Source organism: Lemur catta, chromosome 2, assembly GCF_020740605.2.
Source record: "Lemur catta isolate mLemCat1 chromosome 2, mLemCat1.pri, whole genome shotgun sequence".
NCBI classification, from domain to species: Eukaryota; Metazoa; Chordata; class Mammalia; order Primates; family Lemuridae; genus Lemur; species Lemur catta.
In genome coordinates, this window is record NC_059129.1 from 94,125,949 (window position 1) to 94,152,396 (window position 26,448).

Consider the following 26,448-nt stretch of genomic DNA (forward strand, 5'->3'; position numbering starts at 1 on the left):
CTTTATGGTATAAATATTAATATAACTCACATGTGTGCTATTTTAAGAGCTAATTAAAAGCCCATTTTTCCCTTTTAGATTTCAGACATTATAAACAATTCTACTTAAAACTGAAGAACTTAAGGGGCTAGACATGTCTAAGGCCTTCAAGATAAATTCCTCCCTTATACAGTTGAGGAAGTTGAGGCCCATATGATTTAGTGATTTGCCTAAGACACATCAAGTAGCAAAGCTAGCTCAATCCAATACACTTCCATTAAACTATACAGTCACACGTCACTTAATGATGGGGATATGTTGTGAGAAACGTGTTGTTAGGCAATTTTGTTGTAGTGCGAACATCACAGAGTGTACCTACACAAACCTAGATGGTATATAGCCCATTGCTCCTAGGATATAAACCTGTACAGCATGTTACTGTACTGAATACTGTAGACAACTGTAACATACTATTAAGTATTTGTGTACCTAAACATAGAAAAGGTACAGTAAAAATACCATATTATAATCTCATGGGACCACCATTGTATATGCAGCCCATCATTGACTGAAACATCATTATGTGCTGCATGACTGTACTTAGTACATTTTAGAAACTTAAATACATTGTAAATACATTGTAATTTGTGTAGGAGAAGAAAAACTCAGTTTAAATGTAAAGATTTCCATAAGGCAATGCTACAGGGACTTGGGACCTAATATGTCTCCTATGTAAAAATTCCCAAATACAATAAAAAATTCTTTCCTATTACACTTTGTGTTTTTTTTTTAAAGAAGCAAAATAACTCAGACACTAAAAATAGACTATGCTTGGGAAATTTACCTATTTGGGACTACACCATTAAAAGCATATGCTAAAAAAGACATTTAAAATGGCAGAAAACATACACTAATGAGATTCCACACCAATCTTTATTTATATTTTGGGGGCTGAAACAAATCTTATAATTACCTCTTCCAAATTACATTTTATTTCGTTAATGGTGTGGTTTACCCCCACTCCACAAAAGTATGATTAATACACTAGAAATATTTTAAAGAAAATCTCTTGAAGAAGACATTTTTATTAACGAATCCAGACCAATGATTGTCTCAAAAATTGAATCTATTAATTTTCTGGTGGTGTTATTTTAGAAAAGATTTCATAACCAAACCATACATCTAATTAACTTATGTAAATTTTAGCATTCACATTTTAAATCATGGAAGCCCTATTTTATAAGATCTTACCACTCAAGGTAAATAAATACTACATCACATGTCAAGGAAATAATGAATTTTCTAAATTTTCAATAAAAATCTGAGAAACTCAAATTGTAACACTAATGTATCCATTAATAATCACAAACACGACAGTTTAAAAAAAATCTACAAATTTAAATGATAAGAAGTTTGCAAATTACGGCAGAGTAAATAAAACTGTCAAATACTACTTTTGGATTTAGTTTATATCTTGCCCAAAAATGTGCATATCATAGCCAAAAGAATTTTTCTGTAGAATTTTATTTTGAAAATATTTCACTTCAAGATTGATCTAAAAAACATTTTAAGATATGAAAATGTTATACAACTTATCTATTACAAATTAATTAGATAATTCTGCAACAGGTACACTGTTAGCTCACCTACATAAAAAATATTGCACATTTTCCTTTGTCTCCAGATGTCACTGATGTCTAAACTACATAGAATTCCAAACTATTTTAAAGTTATTCTGTGAAATGTCATCTTCATAAATATCAGAACTAAATGCACTGTAAACAGCCATTTTGGTAAACATGCATTTATTCACATTTGATTTATTTACTTTAGATAAATGCGTAACTATTCAAAATTATATAAGAACCTATGTAGAGGTACAAGAGCACACTGTACAAATCTCTATTTCTATCTTAATTTTGAGGAAACACTGATCTTGGCAAAAATCTGGCATTATTTTTAAAATGAACTATTGCTGGTAAAAAGGCATACTTTAAAACTTTTCTGTGTCCTGCACCTGCCGTTTTTAGTTTTAAATTAAAACTTAAAAGCATTTGTTTTCAGAGATTCATCTATCTCTGCTTAAGTGAATAATCATATAAAAATGGACCCTGAAAGCAGTTGAGCACTTAAGTTAAAATGCTTTGAGAGGCCCATTCCACTCGTAAGTTATGAATGCCTAAAAACAGCTAAACCACTCATTGATTGCAATTTGAAGAAACTGATAAAATCAGAGTATTTTAATGTTAAGAAATTGACACAAACCTGCATAATACAGCATTCCTCCAATGAGTTGAGGTCATATTATACTTTAAAAATATAAATAAATATATTGAATTGAGTCTTATTTCTATAATAACCCCAAAGTGTTTAAATATGCTTTTAAAACAGAAGTGGGTGACCGTAGAATATAGTTCCAGACTTAACTATTAGTGTCAAACATGATCATTCCTTAAAAATAACTCTACGGGTGCACGGGCTTGACTGATTGCAGTGATTTCATTTTACAGGAGTGAACCATACTTTACACACAAAGAATATATTACTTGAAAATCCCCAAAATAGAAAGGAAATCTTTAGAAAGCTGTTAAATGCTTCCAAATGAAAAGTAAAGGTCTACTTCTAGCCCTCTTCCACACCCTTAAAGTTGGAATTTGACAAAAGTCCAGGGGTACAATTTACAAACTTTGACAAACTATTAAGTTAAAACCATTTTCTTTGGGGAGGTGAGAGAAAGTACCTTTAAAACCTGTTATACAAAATTCCAGCTGCCTTTTTATAAAAGTACGTTCCTTAGATTAAAATCATAAAATTAAGGTGCAAGAGTTTAACAAAAATGAACTAAAGAGCTTTATTGACATCACAGTACATTCAAGAATAATTTTAAGAACATTACAGCTGAAAGAGAATGGCATGTTTATAGTCTTATTTATGCACTATTTTTTTTTTTTTGAAAAAAATGTAATACAAAGAAATCCTATTAAGTAACTTGGAGCAGCATTGAAAAAAGTACACCTATTTACAGATTAAAAAAAAAAAAGATTCTGGTTTCACCTACACAGCCACATGTGCCTCTATAATGAGACAAGCCCTTAAAACTCATGGAATTTTTTTAAACAACATCATGGCATTCTTGCCACATCATTCCTCAGCGCTTACGACGGGGAGGGGTTGTTGATCTGAAAAAAAAAGGGAAAAGACAAAATTTAAAAATAAAAATGTATTTTAAACAAAAAATCTACAATTTTAAATAAATAATATTATATAGGATTTCTAACATTATTTAAGACTATGATCATTTATCAAGTACCAAACTGAGTTTATTAAAGAGAGAGAGAAAGGACACTTTCAACTTTGAATAAATTCAGTCAAATTTTTTAAAAAATCAGACAAAATACTTTAAAAAGTATACTACCTTGATCGGGACTTAGACTTGTGTTTGCGGCTTGCCTTCTTACCAGACCTTTGAGATTTCTCCATGGATCGCGATCGACTATGTTTAGGCTTCTTAGCCTTCTTTTCTTTGCTACTTCCTGGAGATTCAGAACTGCTCCTTCCACTGGAATCAGAGCCTGAATGTTTCTTACTATCTTTGGTAGTACTTTTCTTGCTATCCTGTCTAGAATCATGTCTTATGATTTTAACAGATATAGAACCACTCCTAGAGAATGTTCTTTCACTTTCTCGTTTCCTTTTTAACCTATCATCCTGACTACTGAACTTAAAATCTTTTTCTTCCCTTTTTTGTTTCTCTTTCCTTTTATCCTGTTCACGCTCCCTTTCTTTATCTTTCTTTTTCCTATCTTTATCTATACTTCGACTCCTCTCCCTTTTCCTCTCTTGTTCTTTAGCCTCACCTTTATGCTTATGACTGCTCCCACTAAGATTTCCACGTTGATCATCAATTTTACGCCTATCTCGACTCCTACTGCGACTGGAACGAGTGGTTCGTCTATCCCTGGAGCGACTTCTACTTCTACGTCTCTCTCGGGAAGGACTCCGATTTCGTCGTCTTTCTCTTTCAATGCTACTTCTATTAGATCTCCTCCTATCTCTAATCTTTACCCTAGCCCTATTGCTCTCTATTTTAATTCTGCGAGAGTAGCTTCTACTTCTGCTACGTCTAACTTTAATTGTTGGAGATCTACTCCTACTATGTCTCTTTTTCCTCTTAGGAGAAGAAGACCTAGAAGAAGTGCGACTACTACCTGAGCTAGAACTGTATGAAGAGCTAGAGACAGTACTGCTAGTACTACTAGTTCTGCTATTGCTACTGGAACTACCACTACTAGAACTTCCTGATCTACTCCTTCCTTGTTTCTCTTTTTCTTTATGTTCTTTTTTTGGTTCTAAAACTGATGTAGTTTCATTTGGAGTTCTCTTCTTTTCATTAACCACATCACCGTCTGCTTCTCTTGCTTCTAGTAATGATAAGCTATTTTGCTCTTTATGGATAAATTCATTCATCTCTTTTGTAACCCTTTCCGTTTGTTGCTTTTCTTCTGAAACAGAAAAAAAAACAAACAAAAAAAAAAGAGAGAGAAAAAAACAACCATTAAGAAAAATCAATATGAAATGAAAAATTCCCATACTACCAAATTTCAAGCTACCAGACTATAACAGTAGAAGAGCACGGTTTAACAGAAGTAGAGTGCAAGCCACATAAGTAATTCAAAAATTTCTAGTAACCACATCAAAAAGTAAAAAGAAACAGGTAAAATTAATTTTAATACTTTATTAAGCCAATATATCAAAAATATTATCATTCCAACACATAATGAATTAAAAAGAATAGTAAGATATGCTGGTGGGGTTTTTCATGTAAAGTCTTCAAAATCCATTGTGTATTTTATCTCCACAGCATATCTCAATTTGGGCTAGCCACAACATTTCAAGTGCTCAACCACTACATATAGTTAGTTACCCCCTGGACAATATACCAATAGAGTATCAAAATGTAGAAGTGCATATGAAGCAAGTAAGAAAAGATTTCTGTTTGTCCAATTAAAGTAATTTAAAGGTAAGTAAGTGAATTTATAGAGAATTTTAAACCGCTAACTCTGCTAACTCAGTAATTACCTTTCAAATTGTCCAAGTAAGATTGTTCGAAGAAGAAATTCTAAATAAATATCTTTTTCATTATTCCTACTATTACTGTATAAACTCTTAAGAACTGTACTCATAGAAAGCATTTTTAATAAAAAAAACTAGGTTCTCTGTTACCCTTAAATATCCTAGCTACAAATTACTTTTTTTTTTTTTTTTTTACATCTTCACATGGAAGAAAGCATATAAATTACTTTTCTTTATTTCTTTATTTTTGAGACAGGAACTCACTGTGTCACCTAGCCTAGAGAGTGCAGTGGCATCATCAGCTCACTGTAATCTCAAACTCCCAGGCTCAAGTGATCCTCTTGCCTTAGCCTCCCAAGTAGCTAGGACTACAGGCACACATGACCACATGCAGATAATTTATTTTTTTTAGAGATGGGGTCTCACCATGTTGCTCAGGCTGGTCTCGAACTCCTGGCCTAAAAAGATCCTCCTGCCTTGGCCTCCCTAAGTTCTAGGATTACAACAGGTGTGAGCACCACACCACATCCCACCTACAAATTACTTTTCAATAGTTTTACAAATATATTTCCCCATTTCAAAAGTCTTCTTTTTCATTTCAAGAATTTTAACAAGAAATAAAAATATCCTAAATACCTTGGCTTATAGCCACTGATATCAATGGCTCCTAAAACAAACAAAATATTGTAACCTTACTTTCAGTTATATCATATATTATTTATAAATCTAGGCTTGATTCTTTCCTTTGATGTTTTTAAGGTTGGTTAAAAAATAAACACGCACAAAACTGGACAAAAACTACATAAGTCTAAAAGGTATACCTTCCATCTGTTTATCATGTAATAGTTGCTGTTCTTTTTCTTTTCTCCAAAAAGCTTCCTGTTTTTGCCGGATTCGGTGCCGTAATTCTTCATCATCAGTGTCAGAAGACTCAGAGCCTCTGTCGCTTCTCTCATCTTCACTGTCTCCTGATCCATAGCCACCCAGTCCACCTGTGTGCATAAAGCTCAGTCTATCATTATGAAAAAATTGTAGTAAGCACTAAAAACTTTTTAAGGTCTGAGAAGAAAGCTCATTTATTTTTTTCATTGCCTTTTCCTGGAAGAATATGCTTATTCGGGGTGGGGAGAAGTAAAAATTCAAATGCCTGAGTTCACAGAACCCTCAGGCAACAGTCACTTAGTATCTTGTTCTTTCGGAAATATTTCATGTATTTCTCACCATAAAGGAATCAAGATAATGGGTTTGTTTTACTGTTCATACTAACCAATAAAATCATTTAACAGGGCAGTAAAAAAGCCTCAATAAAGCTTCATCAATTCAACTACCTTAATAAAATTTACGATGAGCCTGAAAATATTTCTAAAATTCACTCCATTGTTCAAAGTTTAGGAATCCCAGGTAGCAATATTTCCCTAAAAAAATTTGAATACTGTATTTCTCACTCATACAGAAATGATATGGTACCGAAACTACTCCCCACCCTGAAGTAATCTAAATAATCATAACAAAACCACATGGGCATTTGGTTCTACCCATTTCTGTTGTTCCTATTTGACATGAAGAGGTAGAAAAGGCAAATTCAAGCTTTTATAGCCTTGATAATATATCATGCAAATAGCAAATTATGAACACATCACTACTATTATCTACTATAAAATGAACCCTTTCCTCTATGTTAAAATTTGACTTGTTGCATCACAATCTATATAAAAGTCATTAAAAGCATTAGTGTTCAGGTTCTTCCCTAAGGCATGTATGCAATAATTCTGAAAGTGAGCTTAGATACTATCATGGCGAAATTATGAACTATGAAGTACAAACTGTATGTGTATCTATATCATATATATAATATGCATATATTGGAGCAATTAATGAGGAAATCCTCCATTACAACTTGCCCCAATAAACTATGAATTAGCCATCATATTTATAATATTCCCACTGTGAATGCTTTAGTCAAAAAAAGGCCAATCTTTTATTGGCTGATATAACCCTAGGACCTAGGATTTTATCAACTGAGTAGGAATAGTACAATTTCAAAACAGAACATGTAGAGAGACAAGGTAAGTGTGATTTTCCCTTTAGGCCCTCTCACAAATAAGGAGAACACTTACCGAGTCCAGTGAGGGAAGCCAGTGCACTGGACTGTGCCAGCTGTTTTGCAGGAGCTTTGTATCACATCAACAACAGGAACAACATGTTAACACAAATAGCCACGATTTCATAGTCATGAGAGTCTATGGTATTGTTAAATCTACTACTATTGCTGCTTTTTGGGGAGAGAAGAAACATTAAAAACACAACATTCATTTTAAACCAGTAGCATGTCTGGCTTTGAAATTGTAATTCTGATGTGAGTTGAAATTGGTTTATAATGAAGAAAAATGTTGACCAGTATATCTGTATTTCTATTTCTGAGATATTGGCACATAATTTTTGTTTTCAATACATTTTTAAAGTGTTACTAAAAATATGGGGATCACTTGCTTCTGTAAGAATTATAACTGGTAAACTGTGAAAACTGTAGGTTCATAATTCAAAATTCGTAAGTCAAAATAAATTGTATTAGAAGTCTTACACCAATACCATAGTATCTATAAAAAGAAATCAGGTGAAATAAATTGAACATCAAAAATTTTCCACAATACATTTTAGAGGACAACAGCATGATTGCTAATTTGTACTCAGGTAGGTCAGATAAAACAAAAATATTTATAATTTTAATATGGTGTCTACAAATCTGATCTTTCCCAAAGAGTTAAAACATGCAAGAGAATATTCAAATATCTGATAGTAATTCAACGAGGACAACAAAAAAAGTCCAAAATAGTCACCAAAAGCAAAATATCCCCAGAAAAACAAAACCAATAACATCCACAATATACCTTTTGTTGCTTTCCGGTGTGCATCTTTGGCTACGTAATAAATTTCTTCATCTGTGACATCCAGTAGAATTTCAGTCAGAAGCATTTTTGTCAGCAACATCTAAAAAAGAATATTTTATATACCGTTTCTAATTATTATAGTTACTAATACAGTTTGATGTTTTCAAAAAAATTAAGATGCAAAGCCATTTATAAAACATTTTTAGAGATCAGATCAGCCATTCCAAGGAACAGAGTATCTTGAACATTATTCTAAAGCATCAAAACTTTAAAAAATTTCAAAATCATATGGAACAATTTAAACAGTATCATGGATTTACCTATATAGTAAAGACACTAAATTCTTCTAGAGACAAAACATTTTTTAAAAGTTCCTGTTAATAAAAATTTCTATAGATGTTTTAAATCGGTAAGAATATCCCTTCATTTAGTAATATTGATAAGCAGTACAACACTAGTTTAAGTCACTTCTCAAGGTTAGGTTAAAAATCTGCACGGGGAAAAAAAGCAAAATGAGGAAAAGGATGTTATTCCATTCTACCAGATGAAGTCCTTTTATTCTTGACTACTGTGATACACTAATATACTATGACAGAACCGTTAAGTTAGAGTTAATATGATATAAAATGGAGAGTACACTAAACTCGAAATAAGAGATGGATTCTAGCCCTGGCTTGGCTACCAACAACTGTTTGAAACGCAGACTAACTCTTAGTCCCTTAGCCTTTCTGAGCTCCAGATTACCCATCTATTAAAATGAAAGTAACTGAATCAGCATCTTCTAAATACATTCCAAAGATCACTGGTCTTTCAATACAGGAAAAATAGCACATAGTCCCAGACTCAAGAAATGACAATATATATTAATACACTATAAATAATAAAGGTTCCAAAAATTCTTACAATGAGGAAATATGTTTAACTGTGTTCAAACCCAGTGCTTCCCAAACTTGTTTTTCTATGAATTCTTTTAACCCTTTTCAGTATTTCTATTTAAAAAAAAAAAAACACTTTAGAAAATAATAGATCAATTAATGTTCTCTTGGTCTCACAGAATAAAATATTGTTTAATTACAACACTGGTATCAGGAAATGGGCTCAATAACTGCTTTATAGGCTGTCGTTTTGTATTTTAACTGTTATCTGATTTTGTAGACATTACTTGCCCAGCAAATTTATATACAAATAAACATTTTATAACTCAGAGTACTTAGTTTAAACGTTGAAGATAGTCAACCAATAGTTTAAAAAAATCATATACAAAATAAATTCTTATACATTACAAGAAATTTAACATTCTACCATTTGATACTCTTTCTCTTCTTCAGTCATCTCTGGTTCACTTTGCTCTTCTTGAGGAACTGGTGATGGACTTCTGGTGACTTTTCCACTACTTGCAGCCTCAACATTTTCATTGTCTTCATCTTCCTCATCACTATCCTGTAGGAAGTAACAGTATGATAGCCCAAATTAATGTTATATAATATAAAATCTTTATCTTTCCTATCAAATATTTAAAACCCTGGATTAAAGTCTATGAAACAAAAATGCTTTCTAAATTACATTTTTGTACTACAGATTTTATTTCGTAATTTAAACAGTTTAAATTACTTGGAAAGAAACATTAAGATTACAAGATAGTTGATGGAAACCAATTATTTTAATTTTTCCATTTTATTTTTTCCTTAGTCAATTTTGGTCTTATTTTTTAAATAACCAGAAAACATCATCCCCAGTCTATGATGGTCCTGAAATGAGTGGCTTGTAGAACTTAGGATAGGACCACATACATATTATTCAGTATAATTTTATTGCTATATCTTATAAGCTATTTACCTAAAATTCAGTGACTTTAAATGAAAAAATCTCTAATCAGTTCCAAGACTTCAACTGGCCCTAAAACTTAGTAAAACTTGCTTTTTAGCTATATAGAGAAGATATGAGGTCTACTTCAGATTGAGGAAATGCCAGCAGTTTGTCCCTGTCTTTGTACACTTTTTGGTTTCAGTATCCAGATAGTGTACTACCCCCCTTCCTTAGCCAAAGAACTGTCTCCTAGTCACTCTTAATAATCCTACTAAATAAAAGACAAGATGACTACCTAAATAGTACTATGGAAAAACTATCTGAACCAGGGGAAAAACATATGTAACACAAGTCTAAAGACATTTGGAAGCAAGGAAGGAGGATAATCTCCAATTATTTTGACACATTAAAAAAATCAAATCTGGAAATCTAATATTTCATGTAAAGATTTAAAAAAACATAAAGTTTAATGGTGTTTTTCTGTTTTTTCTTATTTTCATAACATCCAGAACAAAAATACAGCTTTGGCAATGGGTCTTTTGGGAAAAATAAAAGTAATTTATAGAATTTAAGCAAAACCAATGTCTGCCAAAATCTAGTTACCCTGCTCTAGAGACTTATTTCTAAAGCAGAAAATAGCCTTGGCAGAAACACTCATTTCACAAGTTATATATTGGGCAGTGCTGTTCCTGTCATATCAGATAGCAGCACATTACTGCTGAATAAAAAAGTTCCTAAACCACTCATGTCATCTAACTGAATAAAGATTTAAAAATTACTTTCCATACTCATGTCAAAAACAATAAAAATTATTACATTCTCAAGTATAGTAAGTATTTAAATATTCATAAAAAGGCAGATTTATTTCTCTATTGCCATTTTAATGTAGTCTTGTTTTATAATCCACCACCAGGGAGTCAACTGCACCCCAATGAATGAATACAGACTTGTGTATCAAGATAAGATCTATCCAGCATCCATGGACTCTCTCTGGAATGAAATGTTTATAAACTCATTGTCCCCTTTTTCTCCTGGCTCTACCCTCATTAACACATACATAAAAACATAATCCCCAATATACTTACTGAATTTAATTTTAGGAACCCTAGTACTTTAGGCTAAAATATTTATCTCAACAAATTTTTCACACAGACAAAATTATCACATACAGTTTCATGTCAAGGGCTGCTACTTACAAATTTACTTCTCTGAGGTAAACGAGGGCCATCTCCTCCTTCAGCATCTTCTGTAGCCTTCTTTTCTTTTTTGGACAATTGTGAACGTTGTTGTTCCATTCTTTCTTTCTCCAACTTCTTCTGTTTTTCACGTTCCATTTTTTCAAGACCTTCACGAATCCAAGCTGGAAGAGTCCTGCGCTTTACTGCATCTGTTTCACATGGAAAAAAATATTTACAAGTCAATTAAGTAAAAATCATAATAAACACATGCGGTCCTTATTCCAGAATTTCTACAAACATTGTGAGTAAATTGAAAAAACCACTCATTAAACATCACACTTTTCTTAAAAACCATTACTTTTAGTAATAGCAGGGAACACTGTCCTAATACCTATGATTTAATGTGCTTGGCACAATGAAAGCACATTAAATCATCTCATTTAATCCTTGAAAAAGCTCTCAGAGATCACTCAACTCCTTTTACAGGTGAGAAAACTGAGGCTCAAAGAAATTAAGTGATGTGTGCTTATTCAGAAACCAATGCTTATACTAAGCTCCTTCATAAAATATGAATACTGAATACAGTCAAACAAAAGGGCAAGTCTCACTTTCACACCAAGTAAGAATTCAACTAAAGAAGTATTTAGTATTTTAAAAAAGGAATCTTCCTAAAATGTAAAGAGGAAAGACTTAAATGTTCTAGTCCATTAAATGCTGGATGATTTGGGACTTTCCAGACATAAAGTGGCATAAATATGTTATTTGTCACTGAAAATAATTAGCTCTAATATGTTATAGGTTATTAAGTATGAAATATCCGATTTCCTTAAGTACTAAGTTTGACAGTTGATATCGCTGACATTTTGACATTTCTTGTTTTATGCTTATTGTGAAGGTAAATCCTCAGTCTTTCAAATGCATGTTTTGCCTTGTGATTATCTTTCACATTTTTTCTTAGAGCAATTTTTGTGAAACCATGGATAAGTCAAAAATTTGTGTTATTTTAAAATATGAGTCCCATACTTTGAAATATCAACGAAGTGTTTGGGAAGGATTTGGGTAATGAAGGCACAGTATGTTGATGGTTTGAGAAGTTCCATTCTGGTGATTTTAATCTTGAAAATGAGCCACATGGGCAAGCTGAGACCAAGGTAGATAATGATGAGCTGAAAGCTGTAGTGGAAGAGAATTCATCTCAACCTACGTGTAAATTTGCAGCAAGGTTTGACATTACTATTCCAACAATATTGGACCATTTGAAACAAATCTGCAAGGTAAAGAAGCTGGATAGATGGGTTCTACATGAATTAAAGGAGCATCAGAAGAGAAACTGTCTCGAAGCTTGCCTTTCTATGCTGTCACAACATAAAGGCAAACCATTTCTACAGTGTATCATTTTACGTGGTGAAAATGGATTATCTTGACAATCACGACCATTCGGCACAATGGTCAGAGAAAGATGAAGTGCCAAAACACAGTCCAAAACTGAATATTCGTCAAAAAAAACAAAAAACTGGTGTCTGTTTGGTGGTCCAGCACTGGTATTACCCACTGTAGCTTCATGAAGTCTGGTCAATTGAATACAGCAGGTATCTACTGCAACCAATTAGATAACATGAGGAGGATGCTTGAGATGAAGCAGCCAAGATTGGTCAATAGAGACAGGCCAATCCTCTTGCAAGACGACGCTCAACCACACATCGCACAAACAATGCCTCTCAAACTACAGCAGCTGGACTTGGAAAGTCTCTGTCATCCACCATATTCACCAGACCTTTTACTAACTGACTACCACTTCTTTCAGGCTTTGGACCACTTCCAGCAAGGAAAAATATTCAATTCTCAACAAGCTGTGGAAAATGCCTTTCTTGACTTCATCGCCACTCACTCTCTAGGCTTCTTTGCTGCTGGCATAAACAAGCTACCATTAAGTGAGCAAAACCGCATCAATAGGTTAGGTGCATATTTTGATTAATTGTACTGCTTCTTGTTTGAGATATAATAAACTATACTTTCAATTTGAAATCAGACATTTCATATTTAATGACCTAATATTTAAAAATTAGAATCTTCTGCCAAAATACTTAGGGAAAGTGAAATAATCAAAGGAAAATCTGGCGGCATATATCAGATGACCTCAGAGTAGACAGAGAACAGTAAGGGGTTTAAAAAAGGGAAGGGTTCATATGTAACTACATAATGAACTGACATGTCAACACTGAAAAACATAAGATGCTGTGGCCATTATAAATTTATATTTCATCACAAAATCTGGAGTTTAAGGTAAAGATTTAAAAAAAATTATTTGAACTTTTTGTACTTCAGACCAGTATTGTTTTTTAATTTTAAGGTCTGTGACTATAAAATAGTAGTGTTTTAAAGTATCAATTCCTAACACATCAGAAGTAGTAGAATAATTTAAGAGAACAAGACATTGGGTAGGCGGGGGGGCTGCCCGTAATCCCAGTATTTTGGGAAGCTGAGGCGGAAGGATCGCTTGAGGCCAGGAGTTTGAGACCAGCCTGGGCAACATAGTGAGAACCTGTCTCTACAAAAAAATTTAAAAATTAAAAAAATTAAAATTAAAAATAAGAAAACAAGATACCATTTTTATATGATAAAAAAGTCATATTAATTGTGGTGCACTAAACTTAGTTAAATAGCTACCAATTTGTGGAGGCTCCTGCTTCACAGGAAGTGCAATAGGTGAACGTTGCCGATCCCTGAATGATGATGGCCTTTCTCTTCGATTCTGGGGAGGTGCTGGAGGTCCTGGAGGTCCTGGTTGCCAATAAGGAGGATGAAATCCACCTTGCGGTGGACCAAAAGCAGCCCCATGCTGAAAGAGTATTGCAGTTTATTTTTCTTCACATTAATACAATACACTCTCTGGGACACACGTGTGTTATGAACTGGGACAGTAGAAATCCATGTGTGCAGCAAATCCAAGAATTCCACGGTTCTAATATCCACCGATACTTCTGTAGCCCCAAGAACCTAGGCTTACTTTTCTTAAGAAAGATTTTTTGCTTATGTCAATGCAAAGAGCCTTCTAATAGCCAGCTGATAAGCTATTTTCAAGTATAGGATATATAGATACAGATATATATGTACTTTAGTATTCTGAATCCATTTATAAACTAATTTTACCACCATTAAGACATCAAATAAATATTAACTTTTCTTTAACCAGAAAATCCAGGAAAATTTTTTGTCAATTTCAACTTCCTACTTAGAGTAAACTTAAGTTGTTTCTATAATCTTGCAAGACATATTTATTTATAAGCAAAGATATAATTATTAAATATTTTTTGTAATTTTGCTATTTTCAGAGCCTTTTCTAGGCCAGTTGTCATTAGAGCTCTTTGTCTTGTTAGCATGGGATCTACCAAGCAGAAGTGGGGTAAGTTGAAGTTCTCTGCCACTACAATTCTTCAAAAACAAAATGAAAACTTTCATATCTGTATATCAACTATGAGTATACAAGTATCTGAATATGTATTAATGAGAGGATTACTGTCTTAAGGTGGATATTATATGTCCATTATCAAATATACCTGAGAATCAGTAAAATAATGTATGAGTCTTTTCAAAATTTTAAATTATGATAGCACAGTTATAAGGTTGCAATTGCAATCAGTTATTTCAAAATGACACCTAGCACTGTAATTTAAGGGTAGACCCTGGCAAAGGGGATAAAGAAAATAAACCCCCACATAATGACACTATTTCCCATAGAGTTCTATGTCCCTAGGAATGAATTGGATGCTACAAAGGAAATTATGTACAATTCCATTAACATGTCATATGTCAGAATGGAAAAAAAAATGACAACACTAGAAAAACAGTCATAACTCTACATAGCAGAAGTAATTGCACTTAGGAAGATGTTTGTGTGTTTTATTCATGTCTCAACCATAATCTATTATTGATAAATAATATATTCAACTACTGTGTATTTTCTAACTTTTATTTAACATTTAAATATACCATTTGAAATTATAAATTAGAAAACAAAACATCATATAGCTATTCCACTTATACATTTTTCATTTTATCCAAATTTTCCCCAAATGATCCTTTATACCATTTCCCTAATCAAATAAAAAAATGAGATTTTAATACTCAAAAACTGCTAACTTTTCTGAGACATAGTAGTATGTGCTTATCTGTGCAAGTATGAAAAGTGAAACACATATCTTAGGTATTCTTGATGAGACACTTCCAAAGAATGGATTACGTGCACATCTACAATATTAAAGCAACAAAATATCTTTCACCTGATAGTCAAACTGGTTCACTGGCCCCACTGCAAAATTATCGGGTGGTCCACCAAAGTTGTGATTGTTCTGGTTAAATATATGCCTGTTGTCAGGGGCAAATTCCCCACTGTCCTGACTGTTGCTGTCTTCAGAAGGAGGAACAATGTCCATTGGGCCTGGTGTTGGTGGCATCCATGGCTGATCTGGAGGGGGGTGTGGGGGTTGCTGATGCATTCCCCATTCTATTTAGGATTTAGGCATAAAAACATTCAACAGGGGGTTATAACAAAATAAACACAAAATTTTAAGATCTCAAGAAAGCTAGATTTTTCAGTAAAGAAACAGATAAAAATATTATGACTTCTTGGTCAAATTCCTTTTGCATATCTTAAAAATAAACAATGAACTAAACTGTCTTATAAATAATTCAAATGAGCTAATTCTACTTTAATTCATACCCTAAACAAATGGAAACCAAATGCTCAAAATTATTTTTAATGAATGTAACAAAATCCAAAGCAATTTTTTTTTGAATTTTTTTCTATTTTTGTTCAGTACAATGCCACAAAAATAATACCTTGAGATTTTATATAATTTCTTTCTTCCATCAACACATTTATCCTCACAACATCCCTGTGAGGTAGGGAGAAATCAGGTATTATTTTTGCCAATTTCAGGAAGGGAAATTGAGGCACACAGAGGTAAATCACTTGCCCAGGGCCACAATGAAAGCCAGTAGAGTAAAATAAGGAGGTGGGGATGCCAGGGTGAGTCATTTATGAATTTGAACTTGGGAACCAAAACATTTTCAAACTTGGGGAAATTTGGCTTTCAAAAGCTAGAAATGAACCACCTCACAGTATCAAAGATTAGAATTATCTGTCTTTTTAAAAATGATATCATGGGATTAATTCCTAAGTTTTCCATTCTTATAGTGAGAAACAATAAGTATTAATAGGGAAAGGAGGATATGACTTCACCATCAGCATACCCAAATGTGTGATTGATTCCTCCATAAATAGTTTGAAGTAACTATTAAAAAGAATAACACAAGCCATGGAAAACTGAATTAGCATCAAGGAATCTAAACCAGTGAAGTAAAAAAAAACAAACAAAGGAACAAAAAAGGGAAGAAAAAGGTGGGTGGATGGTAGGGGCAGAGTATATTTGACAGACTAATTTGTCACAGAGTGACACAATTTTTCTTTAATTAGAGGCTAGACATGTTTTACTCTGCCAGTGCTGCTTCTGAAAAGGCCAGAGGTTGCAACAGAGAGACAAAGAATGCTCTCTTCCCTAGATGCCAAGTGAGGTTTCCAGAGTGTTCCCAGCCCCTGTCAGCCTAGGAATGAAGAACCAAGAAAAGAATCAAACTGAGTGCCACAATGCTAGCAGACTGAGTACAGAATAATTTTAACCAAAAACTGTCAAGGTCAAATCAAATTGAAACTGCCTATTCTTTAAGGAGCATTAATTTCAAGAAGTCATAAAACTAAGCAAATTTTAAAATGTAATATTATTCCTCATTTTATTTTAAAAAAGTCTCAAAATTTGGAAAATATAAACAACAAACCTGGTTGCCACATTCTGTTAAAGTTTGAATCCCCTTGAAAATTCCCATGATTGTTTGGACCAGACTCCATTGTAGACATATCTTGTCCATTTGGCATCATTCCTGGTGGTTGCTCTACCATGCTTTGTTGTCCTGAAGCTTCTCTTTGGGCAATCCAAGCTTGTGCCAATGCGGCCCAGTCAATCTGGCCTAACATAAATTAACACAGAATTTAGCATTCAGAGTGTAGGAGCTAAAAGAATAGTGTCTCTACGAAAAATGAGCATCTCAGTTATTTTTTAGAAGAGATTTAAAATCTTACAGCATGTTATGGCTGAAAGGATGCTTAGAAAATAACCCATTTTCAGGTTAGAAAATAATTTAAATCATTTACTTTCAGAAAAGGACCCCATTCTTAGCACATTTCTAATGTTATAAACTCGTTAGAAATTTATTCCCTGCATCTTAGTTTACTGAGTTTTTAAGTCATCACCTGTTTTTTTTAGAACGTAAAAATCATCAATCTTATTTCTTTTTTCAACATGTCTTATCCATCTTTCCAAGCCTACATTCAAGCCTATAGACCTTAGATAAGTGTAGCTATCTATTCCTGTTCCTCCTCACAGTTGCCCTTCTCCAAGGCTCCCTTCTTTAGCAAAACACATCTCCTTAACAACTTCTTAACCAGTCTTTACTCAAAATTCATTGTCCTCATTACCTTGAAGACTGTCCCTTTTTCCTTCCCACATATGTATACTTAACATTTTAAGATCTAATATTTATTAATAAAGTAAACAAAGTAGAATAGAATACATTTTTCACCTCTCAGTTTAGTGAATATTAAACAGGCATTATCATACACTTTGGTTGAAACATAAAATTAGCATAATCCATTAGGGGTTAAACTTGGCAATGTCTGTCTAAAATTTTTCAAATGTGGAACTATGACCTAACAAACCTAGCTCTTTTGCTAAGAAAATAATTGGACAAGTGAATAATGATACATATACAAGATTATGCTAATTGTTTCAAAAAGTGAAAAGCTATAAACAAACATCCAAAAGTGAGTTTATTAAATGATAGTACAGTCCTGTAACAGAATACCATATGGCTATAAAAAAAAAAAGAAATAGCATCAGATTAGCCCAGTGGGGACAGAGCAATATAAAGGGTCACATGGATGAAACAAAATTGGCCACTATGAATAACTGTTAAAGCTAAATAATAAATGGGGGCTCCCTGTACTCTTCTTTCTATCTTTGTGTATGTGCAGGAAATATTCCATAGTAAACATAAATTTTAAATTATACTCCATACTATACAGTGGAATATGATCTAGATAGAACTGTTAGATTCAGACTTAACAGAAGTATGTTCTACTTAGGCAACACATTTTAGACTTCTTTCTTTAGAAAAACAATCTTCAAAAAGCTTTCTACCCTCTGAGGAAGTCTGCAAAAGAGAAATCCATTGCCTGCTATTGCAAGGCTATTTCTGAGAAAAGATTACATTCTGACCATAAAATGATCCAATAAACCAATTCTAATTGCATCTCCCTTAACCTCATCACCTATATCCTACCAATCCCCATATATCTAGCCCCTATCCCCACCCCTTCCAAATTCAATTTGTTTCCTTACTTGGATCCTGTTGGTGCTGGAATGACTGCATCCACTGTTGTTGGTTCAAGGGCCATTGTTGCCAAGGCTGTCCTCCTTGATCCCACATCCTTTCTTTCAAAATATATGTGATTTTTTATCTTCAATAAATTAAACAGTTTAAAAATTAGGGAGAGAGCTCTTTAATTTTAAAACCACACACATCAGAAATTATTATATGATAATACATTTATGTCATCAGAGGTCTAAAGTTCTGGTCAATAGGTTGCCAGAGGCAACTGGAATTTTTAGGTTGGCAAGCAAAAGCAGAAAATTTTATGTTAATGCTGGTGTCAGAATTTGGAGGCAAGTATAGCTCTAATCAATATAGCTCAAAAAAGGCAAAAAAAAAAAATCTAATTTTTAACAATATAAATTTGTGGATATCCAATTATTTTGAAGACTATAAGAAAAAAGTGACTTAATCTCCCCCCCAACCAAGACTTCTTTAAAACAGTAACCAAAGAGCTCTGCTGACAAAGAAAAATTCTTCCTCATAAATAGTTACAGTAGAATGTAGAGTAGAATTAGAAAACTGTCTCATTGTCAAACCTAATAAAATAATTGATTTAGGAAACCTCAGAAGAAAAGTTGATGAGAAATCAGAAACTCAAAGGCTGCCAAAATATCACCCCCACAGATTATCAGGTGTCTATTATGTCCCCAGAATCACTAAGAATATTCTCACCAAAAATGTTTAATTGAATCCAACTGAGCTTTTGGATCTCACTTCCATTGTAAGAAAATTATAGGAGATAAAGGAATGAGATAGTATCAGAAGAAACAAATCCAAAAGGTGTATTAGTCTCCAAGACTTGGTTTCTTAACATGTAAATGGCATGGAGAAGATGGGGAGAGGGTACACTAGGTTAGTAACTATTAAATCTAGCTCACTTTTCTGCAAGCTAATTTGAGAACTTGCCTAATAAAAGGTTTAAAATTCCTACAAGTCTAGTATCTTTGTACTTTAACATTGATAATATACAACCCTGTTCAAGAACCAATAATACACATGGTAAGCAGGACATGTTTCTTCTCTATTTTTGTATCCCAGGACTTAGCAAATAACAGGCATTCAATAAATGTTTACTAAATGAATCCTAACTAGACTGACCCTTTCCTCTATCCTAAATCAAGATAAAAGCAAGCTTTAATTTTGCAGGATCACAAAAAGTAGGAAAGCCAGATTAACAAGGAAGTAGAGACATTAACTCTAACAAGACACTTGGCTCATACAATTCAGGCAGGCTTTCAAGGGTTTCCAATTCTAGTCTTTGCAGCATTCTCAGAATGTTATACAGGTATAGTTCTATCAGTAGCAGATCCTGATCTCTCAATTGAAGAACACTGTGAATTAGAGAAGGTGCATTTCTGTTACCTTGCTTTACTTATGAGTCAAAGTAATCATCCTCTAGTTACACGAATGCAGTCCATTACAACAGAATTATTACAGTAGGTCAAAATAGGCAGTGAATAGCACCACAACTGAGGCCCGCAACTGGACTGGGTATCTGTTCCAAGCCAAATACAGCTCTTTTTCTAACCTCTCTTCAGCATTTCTTTCTCTCTCCCATCTTTTTTTCTCTCCTGATTTCCAATCATACCTTTAAAGCCCTTTAAAGCTAAGTGAGTCATCAGAGCCCTTGAAAAGTAACTTCACTTACAACCTTTTAATTAAAAATTAATAAATGAATGAATAGGAAACACCAACAAGAAATACCAACTGCTACTTTAACTGACCTCAGAGGTTCACCTTCTGCTTAAAATTTAGGTTGATTCAGATTATAGCTTGGAAGCATAGCAGCAATATTATTTATGCCCTAGGAAAAAAAAAAGAATATACGTTTGTTCATAGATTATCATGATTTATTAAAATACAAATAAATGCTAGAGATGCAATATGAAAGTGCAATCATCTCCAAATTACAGTCACTTTTTCTTCCACTAACTTTACAATGGGTAATTATTTTACTATTAAAAAGTTAAGGAAAAAGATACATCAGAAATGATTTTTTCCTTTCAATACCTTTTATTTACTTGACTAATTCATTCACAATACAAACCAATGTAAACAATTAAGAGATTGAGGAGAAAAAGGAACAACAAACATTTGAAAAGAAGATCTCATCCAACTGGTATTAAATGGTACAAAAAAAGTAATAAAGTTAATTAATTCTTCTATGGAATTCTAGGTTTAGAAATTAACACCAGCAAAGGGGGAACAGTTTGTCCCTTAAATGGCTTACATCTCTTTCCATTAGATCAACAGCTTTTTACAGTCAAAGACAAATTTATTCATCTTTTTTATCTTCTATAAGGTACAGGACAACATCCTGCATGTGGCAAACACTAAACAAACACCAAATGCATAAAGGAGTGGTCTCTAGCTCCTTCTGTTTACGTGTAAAGGTTAATGATAAGGAAGCTGCTGACCTACATAAGAACCAAAAAGCTAGGGTAAGCATAGCTTGCTGTGTTTTACAAAGCTTTAACAGCTTATAATGCATAGATTTTTCTGTCCTAAGTTGTAAACTCATACAATATAGACCTTATCATCAGCTGCATACAGTGCCTTCTGAAGTTAAAAATAGACAAGCATTTACAAAAACCACTTTAATAATGAAAATGATGTATAATAACTCCCTACCATCATTTCTAATACATAAATTTACTTTTCCAAAAATCAGTCTAATTAATATTTCTTTTTCTTACTCATGTTTACTGGCTGTCACAGACAACTTTTTTAGCTTTCAAGTTTTCTGGTCATCACCTGTCACCTAGACTTCAGAGCACAAACTCTGGTTCACGATGCCTACCTATAATTCATTTACTAGCAGTGTGAACATGGGTAAATTACTCTATAATCTTGGTTTTCCAATCTGTAAAATGGAAGATATAATAAGTGTATACACCTGATAGGAGTACTGTTAAGGATTAAATGAGAAACACATGAAAACTCAGCACAGGAAGCTTCAATTTGTGGTGGTTAATATCATTATCAGGAGTTTCTCAGTATCACTGTTGACAGCACTGCTCAAGTTTACAACTATTAGGGGGTAAAAAAAAAAAAAAAAACAAAGCCAACCTACTTCTGTTCAACTCCATTTTCTTCTCCAGAAGCAATCTAAGACTTGTATAGATTTCCTGTTATCTTTGAAAAAATTCTTTAGTCTCAGTTTGTCTTCCTGTTCCTACTTCTCAAAATATCATGGGTTGAAGGTTTTATTATAAACTTCCAAGTTTCCCTATGCACAAAGAGGTTTTACTTGCACATTTTCAAGACTTTGAGTTGTATTACTTGTAGTAATTTTTCTGTTATGTTTAAACAAAAACTTGTATTTTTGCTGTTTTCCAAAGCTTTCTTCCCCAAAATTTTAATGGAAGCTACTATTCAAGTAGTACAATGTTTGTCTGACACACCTAGGCCGAGAAAAATACAGAAAGAGATGCAAAACTGAGAAGCAGAACAGAATTTAAAAAAAAGCAAAGGAGGTGACAATAAACGTTAAGTAAGTAAGAAGTTAGGGGCTAGTTAATAAAATGCTTTAATTAAATCTGGAGTGGAGATGCTTGACTTGGCAACTGAGGATGACTCTTGGTTGAGAGTGTAGATGTAACACCAAAGTTAGTCTCTTTGAAAAACAATTTAGCATTATGGTATCTGACTATCAAAATCGTAAATGCATATCCTTCTGACCCAGCAATTCCTCTGCAAGGACTTAAACCATAAATGAGCATACTCATGCCATAACTCAAAAATCTGCAGCATATTTTCTTACAGTAAACATCTGCTCTCAGTGACATTTAATTAAAGACAAGTTAAATTAGAGTGAACCGTAAAGTGGATCTCTATTCTACCATTAAAACAAATAACACAGATTTTTTATATACTGATATGTATTGATATACAAACTGTATTAGTGAAAAAAAATTACATGAAACATCATAAAAAATGATGCCACTAGAGGCTTTTTCTTTTTAAGAATGCAATTATGAATAGAAAAATTCCTAAGTTACAAAATCCTTTTAAAACTGGTAAGCTCTAGGAAGTAGAAACAGGAATCAGGGAAATTTGACTTACTTTATCTCTTTCTGTATTCTTTGAATTATTTTACCTTGAGTGTACATTTTTAGAAATATATAGACTTTAAAAGAAAAAAAGAATCAAAGGAAGCTGATGAGCACAGTCTGTAATGACTTGTATAAGCAATAAAAATCATCTAACTGTGAGACATTGGACAAATCACCTGATCTCTGTTTCATTTTCTTACGTGATTTGGAGTAAACTTCTATAATCTAATCCATAAAAGGTACCTCTGGTCAGGATAACTAATTTTGGAGTCATGTAAATTTTGTAGAAAAAACATATTTTAGGGAAGACTTGGTATAAAACTAGGATTATTCAAATATTTAATATAAACTTTTATGTATGTTTCACCACCTAGCACAATGCTTAATAAGGAGTTTCATTAGCTATTTTTTAAAATTAAAGAGCAAGATTATATCAGTGATCTGATGGTAAGGATGTAGAAGCCCTACTCTTTCTTCCTTCATAAAATCTTCACTACTTACAAACTTAAATGCAGTATCTGAAAAACAGAAGGAATACAAAGGCACATGACACCATAATAAAAAGATATACATTTTAAAATTTCACTATGGTTTAACAAAATAACATAAACTTGTACCAATAAAAATGACATTTACATGTTGGTTTAATAATGATTTGGAAAATGTTGGTAACTGTTAAAGATAGGCAGGCATTCACTACCCTCTACTTCTGCATTGTCTGAAAGCTTCCATAATAAGTTAAAAATGATGTACAGTTCTTAGAGAGAGTCTGAATTGAATTCCCATGGTTTTTGTCTTAGCTCAAACAAGAATCTTGAGGGCAGAAAAAATACAATAATTTGAATTCTCCATAGTGCTTTGTCCACATTAGGTGGTTAAATGTTTTATTCATTCACTGAAATATGTTATCAAGTAAATACTTTAATATTAAATCATGAAAATGATATTTTAATACTGCTGTGACTTTGTAACATCAAAAATTGACTCCAAATTATTCATTCTTCCTTTGGACTTAATTTCAAAGACTGTTACGCTCAACTTTGCAAGTTTGGAGAAATTTGATTACTGATAAGCCAGGATGCAAGACTTCCCTAAGAATATTTCTCTTTACAGTGTCCAGTTAACTGTTATTTTCTTGGAAAACAATTGGATTTGGGAAGAACAGAAAGATCAATAACCAAGGTTTATATCAGATTATCAAAACTATCACACACTGCTAGAAAAAAAAAATCAAGCTATCACCAGTGTCACGGACTGAACTGTATACTCCAAAAGATACAATGAAGTCCTAACTCCTGATACCTGTGAATGTGTCTTTATCTGGAAACAGTGTCTTTGCAGATGTATTCAAATTAAGATGAGGGGATACGTGATTAGGGTGGACTCTAATCAAATGTCTAGTGTCCTTATAAGAAGAGAAGAGACACAGATAGAGGGAGAATGCCATGTGACTACGGTGGCAGAGATTTGAGTGATGGGTCTACAAGACAAGAAACATCAAGGGCTGACAGGAACCACCAAAAGCTAGCTAGAGGCAAGGAAGGATCCTCTCCTAAAACTGTAAGAGAGCATGGCCGGCCAAACCCTTGATTTCAGATTTTTAGCATTCACAACTGTCAAAGAATAAATTTCTGTTGCTTGAAATCACCCAGTTTGTGACAATTTGTTACGGTATCCCTAAAAAACTAATACAACCAGAAATGACCATCATTTATCTGATCCTTTTCTTAAATGGCTCTATATTAGAACTTCATTGCTTTGAGGTTCTTAAAGCACCGTGCTTAAATGACAATCATTAATATTTGCAAAAGCCATTCATAGACTGTAACAAGGAAATGAATGAGAATTAAAATGTAGTATTTTAAAATCCTTAAGCATTCATTGCAAATCAAAGAAATACAGAAACACATCTATCCTTTGATGCATATGGTGAAATGCTTCTCACATCAGACACAGAACTGAGACGGAAGGGACAAATTTCCCATGGAGAAGACTTACAAAAAATTATGTAAATATTCCACTCTAAAAGAAGGGGAGCACAACTCTCCACTCCTTAAGTGTGGCCTCTGCAAAGTAACTTCGCTCCAAAGAGTACAGTATTAAAGCGGAGAGGAGTAACTTTACAGTGGAGAACATGACAAGCACCACCTCAGGTAGGTGATCAAGGTCAGTATCAACATGATAAGTCACCTTGATAGTATATATCCTCAATAGCATGTAATGAAAAGGGTACTGTACTTCTGTGATCTTCATCTCCAAAATCCACACACCTTTTCAATCACGAGAAAAATATCTGGCAAATTCCAATAGTAGGGCATCCTACAATATTACCTTACTAGTACTCCTCAAAAATATCAAGGTCATTGTATTAGTTTGCTAGGGCTGCCATAATAAAGCACCAGACTGGGTGGCTTAAACAGCAGAAATTTATTTCCTCACAGTTCTAAAGGCTAGAAGTCCAAGATCAAAGTTTCAGCATGGTTAGTTTCATTCTGAGACCTCTCTCCTTGGCTTGCAGATGGTTGTCTTCTTACATCTTTACACGGTGTTCCCTCTGTGTCCTAATCTCCTTATAGGGACATCAGTCATATTAGGTTAGGGTCCACCCAAATATCTCGTTTTACCTCTTTAAAGATTAAAGACCCTTTCTCCAAATCCTGTCACATTCTGAGGTACTGAGGTTAGGACTTCAAGGTATGAATTTTGGAGGGGAAACAATTCAGCTATAACAGTCATCAAAAATAAGGAAAGCCTGAGGAAACGGTCAAAACCAAGAGGAGCCTACAAATGCATCACAACTAAATGTAATGTGGTATCCTCGATGGGCTCCTGGAACAGAAAAAGGATTTTATGTTAAAAACTAAGGAAACAGAAATAAATTATGGACTTTACTTAATAATCATTTATCAATACTGGTTCACTAATTGTAACAAATGTACCATACTGATGTATGTAATAAGAAGATAAACTGTGTGTGCTGTGAGGGGTATATGGGTACCACCTGCTCAATTTTTATGTTAAATAAAAATTTTTCTAAAAAATAATGTCTATTAATAACTTAGAAAAACTTAGAGGCTCTTAAGTACACATTTAAAGAATTGATTTACTGTTACTTTCCCTATAGCCCTTTGACACTTTACAAAAAAATTCCACAAGTCAAATCTTTAGTGTTCTGGATTGTTTTTGCCTCAAATAAGAAATTCAAGTTTATTTTGTTTTATCTGGGTGCGGAGGAGCAAAGAAGATTAATGAGAAATTGAGATCTTAAACTAGAATGTTTACAACTTAAATCTGCAATCAAAATTTGTCCAGTTCCCAATTTGTTCAGATGACGATACTACCCACCACATAAAGCAAGTGAAATACTGGATACTATCTGGTTCCTTCGTGAATCTCAACACATAATGTTCATCAGTGCACAAGAACACACGAAAAATACAAACTCAGGAACCGCGCCTGCGTAGTCGGAGCCGCACATGGTAAAAGCTCCAGCTCTGGCCCCCGCCTCCCCCGCCCTCTTGCACCCCTTCCCCATAAGGGGGTTCCCACTGCGCACGCGCAGTGCTAACGGCCGGTCAGAAGCCCAACAATTAGTCCCTTCTCATCAGAGAGAAAACTTAGAATGAGGGGTCGTGAGCACTCTCTTTAATAGGAACATTGCCTTTTCAGCGAAAGCACCGCTTTGACTTAGGAAGTCAGGCGGACGCCGCCACTTTAAGGGAATGAGGTTCCAGCGGTCGCGCCAAGCTGCGTACGCAGCCTGATTAAGTTATGCCACCCTGGCCACAGAAACCAAGAGGACTGTAATGTTCCGAGAAGTGCCCACGTGTAAATGTTCTCCATCACTTACCCACTCTGGTTCCGGAACACCCTTGTCCCCACTGTTCCTGTAATACCTCTCCAATCCTTTCGATGCTTCTACTTCTTCACGAACAAGACAAGATGGCGCCCGATTGGTCTCACCCGGAAGTGAATAATAAT

General features: G+C 33.7%; 1 protein-coding gene across 7 annotated transcripts; it reads right to left on the reverse strand.

Annotated features, from left to right (window-relative positions):
* Window positions 1-2,805: 2,805 nt before the first annotated feature.
* PNISR (PNN interacting serine and arginine rich protein) lies at window positions 2,806-26,448 on the reverse strand. 7 transcript variants are annotated; one of them, XM_045544064.1, is made up of 14 exons: window positions 26,318-26,445; window positions 20,137-20,216; window positions 19,633-19,743; window positions 18,379-18,497; window positions 16,760-16,948; window positions 15,205-15,428; window positions 13,592-13,763; window positions 10,943-11,133; window positions 9,243-9,380; window positions 7,941-8,040; window positions 7,170-7,223; window positions 5,874-6,044; window positions 3,395-4,481; window positions 2,806-3,158 (listed from the first exon to the last, which is right to left on the reverse strand). In XM_045544064.1, the coding sequence occupies exons 4-14, from the start codon at window positions 18,464-18,466 to the stop codon at window positions 3,128-3,130; spliced, it is 2,445 nt and encodes an 814-aa protein (XP_045400020.1). In that variant the 5' UTR covers window positions 18,467-18,497; window positions 19,633-19,743; window positions 20,137-20,216; window positions 26,318-26,445; the 3' UTR covers window positions 2,806-3,127. The 7 variants fall into 7 exon arrangements, with proteins under 7 accessions (XP_045400020.1, XP_045400019.1, XP_045400018.1 ...); XM_045544063.1 differs by lacking the exon at window positions 19,633-19,743 and adding an exon at window positions 21,486-21,816 and having other exon boundaries at window positions 26,318-26,414; XM_045544062.1 differs by lacking the exon at window positions 19,633-19,743 and having other exon boundaries at window positions 26,318-26,448.

Excerpts from the sequence above, each read along its gene's own strand:
- PNISR (XM_045544062.1), bottom strand. The coding sequence starts at position 18,466 with ATGTGGGATCAAGGAGGACAGCCTTGGCAACAATGGCCCTTGAACCAA. Across the intron at positions 15,429-16,759 it reads TAACAGAATGTGGCAACCAG|AATGGGGAATGCATCAGCAA; the intron begins GTTTGTTGTTTA and ends AATCCTAAATAG. Across the intron at positions 7,224-7,940 it reads ACACCGGAAAGCAACAAAAG|CTCCTGCAAAACAGCTGGCA; the intron begins GTATATTGTGGA and ends TGTGATACAAAG.